The 16,817-nt window shown below is 31.6% G+C and overlaps 2 protein-coding genes across 2 annotated transcripts; one reads left to right on the top strand and one right to left on the bottom strand.

The window, feature by feature from the left end:
- Positions 1–1,614: 1,614 nt before the first annotated feature.
- Positions 1,615–2,436, bottom strand: LOC112514208 (chitinase 2-like). The gene has a single exon (XM_025120537.1). The coding sequence runs from the start codon at positions 2,434–2,436 to the stop codon at positions 1,615–1,617; it is 822 nt and encodes a 273-aa protein (XP_024976305.1).
- Positions 2,437–11,731: 9,295 nt separating this feature from the next.
- Positions 11,732–12,882, top strand: LOC112514963 (ethylene-responsive transcription factor 3). Its single transcript, XM_025121616.1, has one exon. The coding sequence runs from the start codon at positions 11,951–11,953 to the stop codon at positions 12,632–12,634; it is 684 nt and encodes a 227-aa protein (XP_024977384.1). The 5' UTR covers positions 11,732–11,950; the 3' UTR covers positions 12,635–12,882.
- Positions 12,883–16,817: the final 3,935 nt, after the last annotated feature.

The raw sequence follows: 16,817 nt of genomic DNA, 5'->3' as shown, positions 1-16,817 counted from the left end.
TAAAGATAATAATTAATTATTTTGTTAGAACTCAATAATTATCCTAATTATATTTTAGTTTTTTTTATATTTTAAAATAAGATGTCTATCTTCTATTTGATTATGTTTATCTGCAGTTAGTAACATGAATTCAAATATAAAGCTTTAACAAGTTATACTTACGGACAATTTACTTGTAATCTTGAACTTTAAGTAATATGCATAAATAAACAGTACTTTATGCATAAAAAATGGTTTTTAAGAGTTTTTGTCAAATACTTTATAATATAATATAGATAAATACTCTCCTTCCCCTGAAGATTGCAAGATTTTAGCAGTGATATGGTTTATAAAAATGTTCAACTATTTATAGAATATCTAAAATCTAAATTCCAAAAGTTATATTTCTACTTAACACTTCAATAAAGATAGAAATTTTCACCAAATCTCTACTACATAATGTGAAGAAACAGCACATTGCATGTTCTTAAATTGTGAACATAGGTGCAGGGACGTTCCAATCTTTTTGGAGGCCTTGTTACATCTAAAACTTTTGATTACATTGTATAAAGGAGATAACAGATAATATATGTCAAGAACAAAAATGAGATAAACCTAAAACGATTAACAATTTGAAACTAAACCTAAACCATTAATGATTTGAACCTAAAACCAAACAATTGATGGTTTGAACCTAAATAATTTCGGCTATAGTTTTATACAGGTCGATAAAAGACCCTATACACGTGTAAATTTTGAGAATCATGTTCAAAATCTCACATTTAACATGTTAATGGACGACCTACATAGGTGGCAAGTGTGGTCTTCAATCTTCAAATGGTAAAAGTTATGGTATCACCAAAGAGTTTTATTGGCTTTGCATGATTTCAAAGGGAAAAGAACTTCAATCCCAAGAGAAACAAGGTGTATGATGACCAATATATACATGTTAAAAGATTCTAAACAGAAACACAAGGGTGGTGCCTGATTGGTTTAAGCTTGACTCCAAATGTCAAAAGTACCAGGAAGTCTTAGGTTCAAATCCAAGGAGGAATAAAAATCCCCTTGTGGCCATGGAGGTTCAAACGCGATGACTCCAGGCTATCTGCAAAGCAAGTGGCCGCCCGGAGATTAGTCGGCTCGCATAACGGATTGGATGTCCAGGTTAATAAAAAAAAATTGTAAACAGAAGTTTATTATGGCTGGTGGAAGCTAAGAAACCTGATGCCAGTGGAGCCGGCAACCGAAGCCCCGGTGAACTGCGGCCGTAACTATAACGGTCGTCAACAAGGGCGTTCTAGTGCGTTGTAGATTCTTATCCAAGACTTGTATCATTTGATGATGTCATGTGAATCACAGGAAACATGTGAAGTGTATGGCTAACCCATTAGAGTCCTATGTTTTTGAGTATCCTTTCCTATATGGACTAAAAGCGTAATTTTAAAAATTCATAACCGGCACATGTTACGATGTTTTATATTTTCCGGTGACTTAACATCACGCCGATCATCAACACCACCGTAAGATCTCCGATTAGTCCTCCATTAAAGTAGCTCAAAATACATAGTTATAACTGTATAACTTCAAAATACTGTTGTTTCAACACTTTAATCTCGAAAAAAGAATAAAAGAACCTCAAATCCTGGAAGAATTGAGCAAGAACTCCTGTGATTTCTGTTCATAATAGAACTTAGCGGTTGAATTCGTTGAAGCAGAAGCATCAGCTGAATATATCATAATTCCATTGATTTCAAATCCATTTTCTTCCAAAACCTGCAACGCATCGAAGAATGCATCTCCTTGTATCCCTCTTCCATCCACTTCGTAGCTCGGCAACACCTTGTTACCGTCGAATTCCTCCGTCCTCAGCCGGAAATCTTCCAGGTACGCCTCCGTCGTCTTCACTTTATCTGTATAAAATTGATGATTCACGTAATCGATTACGTCGCCGTATGCATCAAATAGTTGAATGTAAGGAATCGTCGTCAGACGATAAGGTGCGATCGTCGCGACGGAGATCACGCTTTGATTCTTCAGGTAGGTTATGAGTTCACCGATGCAGTAACTGAAACTTTCGTTGTGTTTTGGAAAGTTTTCGTAATCGATGTCGATTCCGTCGAGATGGTAGGTTTCGACGATGGATTTGATGGAAGTGAAGGCGTTTGAGATCCAGGTTTGAGCGTTTTGTGGTTTGTACCAACGAAGTGTTGTTGAACCGAGACTCCAACCGGAGAGACTCGCCAGAGCTTTGACGTTTGGGTGTTTGGATTTCACGGCGGCGACGGAATCGGCGGTTAACGATGATGACCAGTAGGGAGTGAACTTGCCATTTTGGGGGATGCCGGAGACGTCGGAGTCTATGGCGAAACTAAGAATGAAGTGGAAATCGATGCCGTCTTCGATCGGAATTCCGTCGAAAGTTACCGGTTTTCCAGTTGCTCCGATGTATTCCATCATCACCTTTCCATCTTAAAAAAAACAAAATTTTCATCATTTTAGTTTCTTTTTTAGTTAATTTATTTTTTTTCTTGTTTGATAGTTGTTGAATGGTTTTGTGCAAAATAATTAATGATCAGAATAATTAAGAGGCTCTCATGATATAATACAAAATGAAATATAATTGTTCGGTAATTATTTACAATAGAATTAGAGTGATGAATGGTTAAGGAGACTCATGATACAAAATCATTCAGGGCTTTTGTAACCATTAAGAGACAGACTTTTGTTTTGACAAACAAGATTCACCTCTTAACAATTCAAAGGTTGTTTTTTAATGAAACTATTAAGATATAAACAAACAACTCTAAACCATGATTTTGTTATTAAAACGGGGGAATTTTCACACCAAATTTTACTTTTTACCAAATTTTCAACTGAATTTCCATTTTACCCATAAATTTACGTAAATATATGAAAAACATTTGTATAAACTTGATTTTCAGATCAAAAGAATCCTTATATAAATTTACGTAAAGATCCATCTTTGTGCAACGATCTCTTTTTGGATTAAAAAAAAATTTCATGAAAAAGTAACGTACTTTAACGTGATTCGTTTTTGGTAACATACTTTCAAACTTCCATTTTGGTACCTAAGATGTAAAGCTTTAAACATTTAAGTACTCGGGTAATCGGTTGAAAACTAATGTTAGATTAAAAAAATTCATGTCACTAACGATGTCAACAAATAATACTGAGTTGGATACCACATCAGCATGATAACAAGTTAACGCTTCAACCGATTACTCGGGTACTTAAATATTTAAAACTTTACATCTTAAGTACCAAAATAAAAGTTTTGCAAATACGTTACCTAAAATAGAAATCAAGTTAAAGTACGTTATTTTTTCATGCAATTTACTCTATGTAAAACTACATAAGTAAATAACTTACCACAAAATTGTTGCAAGGCAAGGACGATGGTGACGATAAAGAACCAAAACTCGCAAACAATCTTGCCCATTTTTTTTCGTTTTTCGTATAAAAAGTTGTGACGAGAGTTTAAGTAAGCCTTAGATCTTAGATACTTATGCACAATGACAAAAAAATGTGAAGTCTTGTTTGATGGTTACGAAGAGACTTATGCAACATTGTAGATATCAAATCGACTAATTGTCTAACTTAAAAGCCCAGTTACGACAAAAATTATGGAATTTAAGCTTTGGATACGTCACATTTTACGAAGAAGAAACTTTGGACCATGTTGGATGCATGGACGTGGTTCGGCTTTCGTAGATGCCATTTCACGAACCAAATAAACCACGATTTAAACCACAAGGGTGGTGTCTGATTGGTTTGAGTTTGGCTTCAATGGTCAAAAGTACCAGGAGGTCTCAGATTTAAATCCAAAGAGGAATAAAAATTCCATTGTAGTCACGGAGGTTCAAATGCGGTGACTCCGGGCTATCTGTAAAGCAGATGGTTGCCCTGGGATTAGTCGGCTCGCATAGCGGGTTGGATATACAGGTTAATCAAAAAATAAAAAATAAATAAACCATGATTTTAAGGTGTACGTTTTATGGCAAGTTAATTGACGTATTTTTTTTAATTTACTAGATAGAACATAATTATAATTAGAGATGGCAACAAAAAGAAAAAAACAAAACCGATGGTGAAAACGAATACCGAAACTTTCGAAGCGGGTTTGGGGACATTTTATCAGGGACGGGGAGGGGATCGGGACATATTCGGGGATTTTAACGGGGTCAGGAATGGTGATCACCGGCCCGATATGTGTATATATATTAATTTTAATTTATATGTATATATATATATATATATATATAATTATTAAAAGGCTCACAAAAAATCTAGTTTATTTGTTTAATCCTGAAATCATATGTTTGTTGTATACTTTTAATTGTAAAAATTAACATATTGTAATTTATTTCAGATCGATTCGAGTTTCGGATTCGGATAAATCAACAGGAAGAGGGGAATTTTTCTCTTAACGGGTTCCCCAACGAAAATCGGGGAAACTACGAGGACCCAATGGGGGATCCCTGAGCATTTATTGAATTTTTAATGATTTTGGCCCATATAATTTACTTGTTCCTATTTCACCACCAAGTCTGGGAGTCGTTTTGTAAACGAAACAAACGTTCAGCGAATGGTTCGTGAACCGTTTGGTGGGAAGTTCGGTTACGTTCGTTTATTTAATAAATGAACGAACATGAACAAAATTTTATGTTCATTTAGTAAAACGTACGAACATGAATAAGAATCTCGTTCATTAATTTACGTTCGGTTATATAATAAATTTAATATATAATATTTTATTTAGTTAGTTTGAATTTAAATAATGTTTATTTAAGTTTTAATTGTTTAGAATCTATTTAGATTTAAATTTTATCATCATTTTGTCTTATTTCAAATTTTCATCTTTTTTTACTTTTCACAGTTCGTTTATGTTCGTTCATTCATGTTCACGTTCGTTTAGCATGTTAACGAACGAACATAAACGAACACGTACACACATGATTTCTAAGCGAACGAACACGAACACAAAGATTTTCATTCCTTTACTGTTCGTGTTCGTTTGCTTGTTCGGTTAGGTAAAACGAACGAACATGAACGAGCCTTTGTTCGTGTTTCATTCGGTTCGTTTACAGCCCCAATCACAATACCGTTTGAATCCAATATGACATTTTTTTGCAAAAATATAACGAACCATGTTTTGGGTCTTTTTAGTAAGTAGATTTGAGCGCGAATGAGCTGATAACTGTACACGAAGAATGCTAGATAACGGAATATTGGTAAGTATGATTCAACATTCGGTATCGTCTAATGTATAATCAGAAATACGTTAATGAACAATTAACGAAGATACCATCTTACTAAAAAGCGGTTGATAAAAGAACAATCAGTTATTTTTAAGAAACGGAAAAAAGAAAAATCAAAATTCTTGATCTTCCTACTTGCGTTTCTTAGGGGTTATTTACTTGCTTCTTAGGGGGTGTTTGGGATTGTTTATAAAAAACAACTTATTGACTTATTCCGGTGTGGCAACAATAATAAGCACTTTTTTTATTAACATGGATATCCAACCCGATAAACGAGCCGACTAATGCCAGGATGACCACCTGCTTTACAGATAGCTTGAAGTCACTGCATTTGAACCTCCGTGGCCACAAGTGGATTTTTATTCTTCCTTGGATTTGAACCTGAGACCTCCTAGTACTTTTGACATTTGGAACCAAGCTCAAACCAATCAGGCACCACCCTTGTGGTTAGTAATAAACATTTTTAAGTGTTTGGATAAACAGCTTATACGAGAGTCAAACCGGTAATAAGGAGAGAAGGAAAAAAAATGCAGATAAAACAATTTTTGATGTTACGGAACTGGGAGAGAAACAAAAAAAATGTCATTTTTACAAAGAGCAAATTGTATGAAAGAGTAATGTACTTTAACTTGTTTTCTATTTTAGGTAACGTATTTTTAAAACTTCTATTTTGGTACTTAAGATGTAAAGTTTTAAACATTTAAGTACTCAGGTAACCCGTTAAAACATTAACCGGTTACCATGCTGATGTGGCGAGTAATTAGATGAAATTGGGTTGAATAGCAAATAATACTGAGTTGGATGTCACATCACTCGTCACATCAGAATAGTAACCGGTTAATGTTTCACCAGTTACCCGTCTACTTAAATGTTTAAAACTTTACATCTTAGGTACCAAAATAGAAGTTCTGAAAGTACGTTACTCAAAATATGAATCAAGTTAAAGTACGTTACTTTTTTCATGCAATTTGCCCTCTTACAAATATATAAGTTATTATTGTTTTTCTCACTTCCTCTTACGTGGGTATTTCTGTCATCAAAGATATAACTTTCATTCTGATTTTTTTTTCATATCCATTATTTATCAGATCCGAGAAAAAACATAAACGATATATTCCCTCCAAAAAAGCTTATAGAACACACGGTCTCCTCCTCGTTTTCACTCTATTTCCTTTATATGTTGTTTTGGCGTTTCATACGAAAATCATAGGTTCGGTTTTACACGAGTTCATAATTCAAAAGAGGGCAAATTGCATGAAAAAGTAACGTATTTTAACTTGATTCTTATTTTGGGTAATGTACTTTCAAAATTTCATTTTTGGTACCTAAGATGATGTAAAGTTTTAAATATTTAAGTACTCGAGTAACCAGTTGAAAACTAATTTTAGATTAAAAAAAAGACTAATTTTAGATTAAAAAATCAATGTCATTAACCACATCAACAAATAATACAGAGTTGGATAACACATCAACATGATAACAGATTAATGTTTCAACCGGTTACCCGGGTAAAAATCGTTATTTATTCATCATTCAGAAAAGAACGGCATTATTTTAGTAAAAAATCTACTCAATTTCAACTGTGTAAAAATATATTTTGTAAAATATTTAACAAATTTAATGACTTCTGTAACATTATTAAAATACTGAATTTTTCAATAAATTTCTGATCTCTAATAGACCTTCCAGTAAGGGGGTTGTTATCCAAACACTTACTTAAGTAAGCGTTTACCAAGTTACATTACCTTATTGAATCAATATGTCAAGGACCACAAATCTTACCCGGTAAAAGCGAAAGCAATGACTGAAAATCTTACTCGGTAAGTGATGACGATAACTCTTATCACGGTTAACACTTACCGGGTAAATTGTTGCATATGATACTGTTTTGGTGAACTAAAATTTTATCCAGTAAGTAATTGATAGTGTTGGATTTTACCAGTAAACATTTACTCAAATAAATGTTTAGTAAATGACTTCTAAGATTCAAATACAGATCGAAAACTAATATTTGAAAATTTTATTTATATTATATTTTTAAATTTGAAATAATAACGGTCAAAAGTAAGAAAAAAATTGCACATGTTGATGTTACCCTTTTTGACCCTAGAATCTACCCTTATTGGTCTTATTTTGACTTCAGAGGTAATAAAGCTATGAAAGCGACCATACTACTCCACAGTCCACACACCATTCCCATAATATATTGATTAAAAATTAATAAACTTAGGGGTCGTTTATTAAACATTTATTTATAAGTGATTATCGAATAAATTTTCTTATCGAATGAATATGATAAAGACCAAGAATTTTACTGGGTAAGAGTGATAAGAATGATGGAGAGTCTTACCTGGTAAGTGAAGATTGTGACTCTTACCCAGGTAAGCAAGCGTCTATCCGGAAAATTGTTGCATTCAATATGTTTTGATGTACTAAAATCTTATTCATCAAAATAAATTATAGTGTTGACTCCTATAGATAAGCACTTACCGGGTAAGCATTTAGGTAAACGACACCTTAATTTGATAATTTTATAAAGAGTAAATTACATATTTGATCCCTAAGGTATGTTAAAAAAATATGAATTTGGTCTCTTAACTTTATTTATTATAAAAGAACCCTTCATATATGGAGTTTGTTATGGATTTGGTCCTTCACACTAACAATCGTCCACTTTCTCTATTAAACTCAAGGGCATTATGGTCTTTTTGCCTTTATTTCTTTATTTTACTACTTTTTAAAATTAATTATATTTTTAGGGCAAATTGCATGAAAAAATAGATAAAAATCGTTTTCCCACTTAATAGTTATTTATTAAAATACAGTCTTTTTATATTATTAAATTACATATTAAATTTAATATAATAATAATAATATTATCAGATTCTTATGTATTATAAAAATATTTATTAAACAACTATCTGAATAGATTAAAAATCGTTTTCCCACTTATTTGATATGCGAGACAACAAACCATGATATGTACCATTTTTTTGGATTGAAATGATTAAAATAATCAATTTTTAAAAGTTCGATGATTTATTTATTAAAAAAATACATGCACGGATGATTTTTTTTATAAATAACTATGACTCTGTAAGTTGTACGATATTAATTCCTTTATTATTTTACTCGCAATCTTTTAATTACATCATTTTAAAAATATTAAAATAACCCAATAAATTTGAAATATTACTTTTTATAAAAGTGATTGCATTTTTCAAGTAATTTTATAAAAATAACCTTTAAACTATACAATTTAAAAATATCAAAATAAGTAAGATAAAATTATAATACTAATACTTATGTATATAATAATAATAATAATAATAATAATAATATCATTAATATATAATGTATGTATATGGATGCATGCACAAATTATATGTATAAAATAATTATGTAATATAACTTAAAATAGTAATATATATATAGAGGAGCGATTAAATGAAAACCACATTCATTTGTACAAACCACCCTCATACGTCGATTTCATTGTTTAATCTTATGAAATTTTTTCTTGAAATTGTTTCATATAATATTTTTTTGATGAATTTGTTTCATATATGGTTATGAAATTGTTTCATATAATATTTAATGAAATTGTTTCATATAATATTTAATAAAATTTTAATGAAACTGTTTCATGTATTTCTCTAAAATTAAAATAATGAATATGATAATATCTATGATTAACACCCTCCACAATAAAATGGTTAATCAACCTCTCATAATTACAAAAAAAATGAACAAAATGAAAATTTATGATTGATGCATATTACTTGAAATTCAATATTACAAGTAAATAATGCATAAATACAACTTATTAAAGCTTTATGTTTGAATTCGTGTAACTAACTATAGATAAACATAATCAAATACTGGATAAACATCTCATTTTAAATATAAAAAAACTAAAATATAATTAGGATAATCGTTGAGTTCTAATATAATACTTAATTATCATCCTTATGAAAAATTATATTATTAAACCAAAAATAAATTGATTCATTATTATACTTAAATTAAATTATAATAAAAAATATGAATTAAAAAAAATACACAAAAAACTAGAACTTTTAAATAGTTAATTTGATGTTAATATCGATATCTTTTTTTTATAATTTTAATTACAATATCTTAAATTTTTATATTTTATTTAAAAATAAAAACATCAATATAAAACTGTATTATATCAGTAGACAAAGAAAAAGAAACAATAAAATCGAGATATATTTCGCTGCATTGTGCGAGTACTCTTCTAGTATGTATGTGTGTGTGTGTGTATATATATATATATATAATCGATCAAATGCAAACCACCCCCATCTATCGATTTCATTGTTATATCTTATGAAAAAATTTCATTAAATTGTTTAATCTTATGAAATTGTTTCATATAATAATGAAGCTGTTTCATATATGGTTATGAAATTGTTTCATATAATCCTTAATGAAATTTTAATGAAACTGTTTCATGTAATTTTTAAAAATTAAAATAATAAAGATGATAACATCCATGATTAACACCCTCTACAACAAAAATAATTAATCAACTTCTCATAATTACAAAAAAAATAAACAAAATGAAAAATTATGATTGGTTGAATGAAATTTATACGGTTTGTACAAATAACTTGGTTTGAAAAGTAAACCTCATCCCCTCTCTCTCTCTATATATATGTGTGTAAGTTATTATGCAATTCTTTACATTTGTACAACCAATACAACTCAATCTCAACCGTCCATTTAATTTGATGGATACGTGACTTTATAAAAGTTTTGATTGTTTCATAATATAAAATTTTGATCATAATTAATGAACCTTAGTTATCTTTCATAAATATTCACATCATAATAAATTAGCTCTCATCATTCCCATAAATATCTCAATTGATTGAGTTGCATTGATTTACAAATGTGATGGGTTGCATTTGAAACATTCTATCTCTCTATATGTTATATATATATATATATATATGTTAAGTAATAATGGTAATTAAATATAATGCATTATTAAATCAATTTGATGTTCTACAATTTTTGAGATTGCATGATTTCCAAGCATTCAACATCCTCTGTTGAGGGGTGCCATTAGCACTCCCCAAATTTTATTCTTACACAATCGTTCATATTATAAAGTATTAGAAGGCTACTCACACAATGTCGCGAGATATATCTCGATATCAATATTTCGTTTTTTTTTTGTCTCAATCGATATTGTAATTCAGTTTTTATGTGGTTTTGAAAAAACGATAATGTTTTTATTTATGAATAAAATATAAATGTGAAGATCATAAAATTTTAATATAAGATTAATACCAAACTAACTATTGAAAATTTCTCTTTTTTTGTATATTTCGTTAATTCATTTTTATTTTATTTTTTGGTTTAACAATATAATTTTTTATAAATATAAGAATTAAGTACTTTGTTAGAAATTAATGATTATTCTAATTATATTCTATATTTTTTATATTTAAAATGAGATATTTATCATTTATTTGACTATTTATCTGCAATAGTTACACAAATTCAAACATGAAACTTTAGTAAGTTGTACTTACGTACAATTTGATTATAATCTTGAATTTTAAATAACACACATCAATAAACAATACTTCATGCATAAAATATAGTTTTTTAAGAATTTTTATCAAATATTTTATAATACTAGAAGGGTACTCGCGTAATGCATAAAATAGATCTCAATTTTAATGTTTTATTTTATTATTTGTTGCTATCGATGTTATAATACGATTTTATGTGTTTTTAAGAAAGCGATAACGATTTTATTTTTGAATAAAATATAAATTTGAAGATATCATAAAGTTTGAATTTTTTTATATCAATGTTAGTATCAAATTGACTATTTAAAAGTTCTCATTTTTTGATGTAATTTCTTTAATTTAAGTTTAATAACGAAACAATTTATTTTTGATTTAATAATATAACATTTTATAAATATAATAATTAAGTATTCCGTAAGAACTCAATAATTATCCTAATTATATTTTAGGTTTTTTATATTTAAAATGAGATGTTTATTATGTATTTGATTATGTTTATCTGCAGTTAGTTACACGAATTTAAAAATGAAGCTTTAATAAATTGTATTTATGCAAAATTACTTGTAATATTGAATTTCAAGTAATATATATCAATATACAGTATTTCATGCATAAAAAATGATTTTTAAGAATTTTTGTCAAATATTTTATAATATTGTATAGATATAGATATAGATGGTATGAAATTAACCCCCATATAAAATTAACCCCCAAACAATCCGATTTAAATATTCCAAACAATGTTAAATGTGTCAAACCGTTACAAACAAAACCAGGGGTATTTTGAGAGGATGGCTTTCAAAATAAAAATATAGTAATTTACAACCAACACCAAGGGTATTTTGGTCTTTTACTACCTCGATTATTTCCCAATTCCCGATTTTATTAAAGACTCGAGAAACGATGGAAACAGAAAAAGGGGGAAAAATGGGGATCGAGACGAGTTAGGGTTCTTGGCACCGATTCGTGACTCAGAACGAAAACCCTTTTGCTATATCATTCTCCTTCATCTCCAGACGCCATTGATGGCTGAGAAGAAGAAATTATGAGTTACAGAAACGGGGAGAAAGAGGTTGAACGGTTACTTTGTTTTTTTGATTTGTGATTTTATTTTGATCAGCTATGCGAAGAGGCAAACCGGCGGCGGCGGCGCCGGCGGCGCCGGTGATCAATGGATCTGGATCGGAAATTAGGTTCAGAGGGGTGAGGAAGAGACCATGGGGTAAGTTTGCTGCGGAGATCAGAGATCCGTGGAAGAAAGCTAGGATTTGGCTTGGCACTTTCAATTCTGCCGAGGAAGCTGCTCGTGCTTACGACAACGCAGCTCGGAGCCTTCGAGGAGCTAAAGCGAAGACCAATTTTGCATCAACTGTTACTACTGAGTTTCTAAATCTACAGAACGGTAATGATCATCATCCGTTGTTTCATCAGCACAGCCGGATGTATCATCATTCGTATCAAGCGGAGCATCAAATTGTCGTTTCACAGAGGCCGTGTTGTAGTAGTATGAGTAGTACTGTAGAGTCCTTCAGTGGACCCAGGCCTATGACGACGGCTGAGGTCGTGTTTCCCCGGAGACATCATCCTCGATCGCCTCCGGTACTGCCAGATGACTGTCACAGCGATTGCGATTCATCTTCGTCGGTGGTGGTTGATGGAGACGGCAAAGGAGGTGATATGGGAGATATCGCTTCGTCATCGTCTAGGAAACCCTCGCTACAGTTCGATTTAAACCTGCCACCGCCGTTGGATGAAGTTGAATCCCCCACCAATGATGACCTTATCTGCACAGCACTTCGGCTTTGACGGTCAAATTTGCAAGTGATATCTCAATCTCATTCTATTTTTCTGCCGGAAAAATAACCCCCAAAAATCCATCAATGATAGACATGATTAACGCTTTATTATAAGATCCATATTTCCTGTGTTATCTGAAGTTTTTTGTCGTTTATTTTTCTGATCTCATGAGTGAACATCAGATGTGTTGTGCTGGACAGAAATCTCATCTTCATATCGAATGAACCCTTCAATCTGAGTAGTCATTGCTTTTAATTGATCTTAGGAGTTGTTTGGTTGGCTTTTGGCATTAAGCCCCCCTAGAAACTTACTGAATAAGCCACTTACTGTATCATTAAGCCATTATCAAAAAGTCATGTTTAGCTGACTGAATAAGCTATGAGTCTCATTAAGCTTATTAAGCAGCTAACTAACAGGCTCTTAATGTCATATGAAAAGTGTTTTACATGTAAAATATGGAGGTTCAACCTCAATTTGGTCTCCATTGCTATGCTTCTTCTAAACTTTTAGTTTTGATTAATAATATAGTTTCAGAAATTGACAATTTGTAGAGTATGGAGCTAATAATAAGTTGGCACTATGCATTTATTATCTTTTTTGCTTGCATGATATAGATCATTGAAACATTCTGCTATAAAGTTGTATATTGGAGCATTCTGTCTGAATGATCCAGCAAGTAGTTAATCAATCTTGAAATTTACTTCATTTGCCAAACATAATTGTAAAATGGTAGTTTTATTATTTCAGACGAGAGTCTTGTCTCTTGTGTATCTTTTTTTCAGTAATGGTGCTGACTCCATTTTAGTGGAAGGTCTACCTCCGGAGATGTTATTGTCCATGCCTTAGCCGTTGCTTCTGCTGGTTCAACGGGATCCCAATCTCGACTTCCTAGGTATAGTATACTTGCCCTGTTTGGTAACTGAAGCTACTTGTTCTCTTTAATCACACGAACCCACGAACTTTCACCCAAATACGTAGTTTTACCAGTTTTGGAACACCTGAGGTTGGTGTTGAGAAGAAGATGTTATAAGTTGAACTTAAACTCATTGTTGTTCATGCAATAGGGATGCTATAAACCAAACTAAACGAGCCTAGTATATCCCACTCGGGGGGGTCTTGTTTTTTTTTTGGGGGATGGGGGGAAGGGTTGGTAACATGTATGCAAACCTGACCTCTACCCCAAAGGGTAGAGCGGCTGTTTTCGTGTAGACACCCAGCTAGTGAGAAGTGTGTGAAAGTGAAAACAACGATAGGCTAAGATTTGAATAGCTAGATACAAGTAAACAATAGCAATACAAATAGAAAGAGAGAAAGACAGATACGAGTAAGAAACAATATTAAATAGATTCAAGTAGAGAAAAAACAAAGCCAAGGTGTTGGTAACTATACCTCCAATTCTGACTTCAGGTTCTGGTAACCAAACTACAGACTCACTAACCCTATCCCGTACACTCTTTTATCGCTCTAGGTCCCTTCCTTTGGTCTTGATCCCCGCCCTTAGTCTGTAATAGCGGTTATATATTAATATATTCTGTCTATATACACTCTGTTTTACCTCAGTATTGAATTTTGGTTTTAGCACGTACTGTTTGCTTTTGGTATGTTATCATATATCAAGGCTGCCCGTTACGTTAAAAACCCTATATATGTTTGTTTTCTAATGCATGGATCTTTTGTTGTGATCGTGTAACGGAAAAATTCAAACTTCTTTGCTAAGTTTTAGGGCCTGATTTGGGGTGTTATTGATGTTTCTATTTGTATTATCTGTGCAACCTGGGAAACTGATCATTGGGTTTGGATTTATTCAGTCTATCTTGGGTAACTTTTACATATCACATAGTGTAGGTTTATGGTGTGTATTTCTTGCATGCATGGTTGCATACAAGATACTGATAACATATTTGTGGAAACTGTTTGGGGGTAGTCTAGTCTGTAATTATTTTAGATAAGATATATTATATATATGTGTATTATATATATACATATATATGTAGAGAGAGGGGGGGGGGGAGGTTTAAGGGAAAACCCCTAAAAAATGAACAACTGAGTAACACCCTGATAACCATTCATCCATACGATATACATCCGTGTGCTTACAAGTAACTTTAGTTGTTTCTTTGTTTCTATGCAGTGCATGCTATGCACATGTTCACACCAGAAAAATTGTTTACAAGTTACATGTATGCACATGTGCATACCGTACAGAAGAATGTTTACCAAGGTTTTTCTCGGTTTTTCATTTTTTTGCGGTTTTCTCATGCACACTGACCCTATATATATAAATACACACACACACATATATATATATATATCATTTATGATATATATTTCTTGCATGCAAGCAAGATATTGATGACGTATTCATGGAAACAGTTTGGAGTAGAGGTTAAGTTTGTATACATCCTACCTTTAGACTTAATTTTTGAATTAATTTGTTCGTTTGATATGGTTTGGTTATATAAGTTACTAATGATATCAACGTACTATATCCTACCTTATTGTTTATCTATTTTACGTTTCTCACGACACAAAATGTCAAACGTAAATGATTCTTTTTCGCATTTGTGTTCTTATAAGTTATGCAAAATTCCTTTGTGGTTGTGAATTATGGTGCTTTTGTGAAATCAATGGCAAAATGACGGGTTGCGTACATTTCATCCTTCTGATTGCACTTTCGAATGAGATATATTGTTTGTTGTTTGGTTTGGTTATGTAAGTTGCTGATGATATTAACCTACTGTAACCTACTATGCTTACCATTGTTACCTTACCATCTAGTTTCCTTTACTGTTTTGTACGTTTTACGTTTCTTACGACACTAAACGTCAAACGTTATGGTTCTTTTTGCTGTTATGAATTATGGTGTTTTTGTGAAACTGATGGTTAGGGGGCATCTACGTACATCTCATACCATCTGACCCTACTTTTGAATTAGATATACTGTTGTTGTTTGGTTTGGTTATGCAAGTTACGGATGATGTTAACATGCAACTAGGGGTCTCTTACCAGATGGTTACTGTGTTTGTGTTTACTAACAAGAGTTACCATACTCACTTATCTTATCGGGTAACATTCTTGGCAATCAAAATGGATTGTTGATAAGCGTCTGACCCAGTAAATGCTAAAAGTCTTCTTTTTCACTTATAGAGTAAGATTCTCGGTCCTAGCTATGCCTTTTCAGGTAAAATTCTCGCTCCTTATCATGCTCACCTAGCAAAGTAAATGACACCCGATAAGTGTTTGATAAACAACCCCTTGGTTTGCCATGTCTATCTACTTTATGTTTATCCAACATAAAAAATGGTTGTGAATTATGGTGTTTTTCCGAAATTGATGATTGGTTTGCAAGTAAGGGTGCGTTTGGGACAGGACGGGACGGGATAAAAATAAATAGTGTCATGTTTGACATGTCATAGGACAAAAAATAAGGTTGAACAACATGAGACAAAAATGAGTTTTCATGACACTGTTTTTGAGTTTTCTTATTCCATCAAAAAAGGTAAAACAACATGAGACTAAACTTTGAGATTACAATATTACCCTTATACAAAGTAGAAAGCACAATTACTATAGATTTTTAGCATTTGCATATTATGTTGGGTTTGTAAATGGAACCCAATTCAATGATCAAAAAGTCATCCCTTATTTAGAAGAATGATGGTGAGGTTTATGTGAGACTTTATTGGTATCAGCTTTATTATTTGATCAATTATATAATTATTAAATTATGTAAAATAACATTAAACAATATTTAGGGGCAATTTGGTCAATTTAACAATTTTGTCTGGTCCTGTTTTAGTTGTACCAAACGTAGGACAAACAATTTAGTCCAATCATGTTCAGTTATATCTTGTCTGAATACCAAATGTTACCTAAAAGAACAATTTAGTTGTATATTGTCCAAAATGGTCAAATTCTTTTCTATTTTTACATATCTTCATTGAAGGGATTATATCATTAACTCGTTTCCTTTTATATTGTTTCTAACTTTGATGTAATTCTTTCTCTCTACTTATGGTTTATTTGTTAACAACTAAATAAGCTTAATAAGACTCGTAGCTTATTCAGTCGGTTATACATGACTGTTTGATAGTGACTTAATGATATAAAAAATGGCTTATTCAGTAAGCTTCTAGACAGGAGTTTTTTGCAGAAAACCGAAAAGATTCCAACTTACTCCTCAATTAAAAAA

This window comes from Cynara cardunculus (genome assembly GCF_001531365.2).
Source record: "Cynara cardunculus var. scolymus isolate 2C chromosome LG 6, CcrdV1, whole genome shotgun sequence".
NCBI classification, from domain to species: Eukaryota; Viridiplantae; Streptophyta; class Magnoliopsida; order Asterales; family Asteraceae; genus Cynara; species Cynara cardunculus.
Note: the sequence above shows the minus strand (reverse complement) of the source record. Positions and strands in the feature narration are given on the sequence as shown.

Coding starts and splice junctions, on each gene's coding strand:
- LOC112514208 (XM_025120537.1), bottom strand. CDS start 2,436: ATGATGGAATACATCGGAGCAACTGGAAAACCGGTAACTTTCGACGGA.
- LOC112514963 (XM_025121616.1), top strand. CDS start 11,951: ATGCGAAGAGGCAAACCGGCGGCGGCGGCGCCGGCGGCGCCGGTGATC.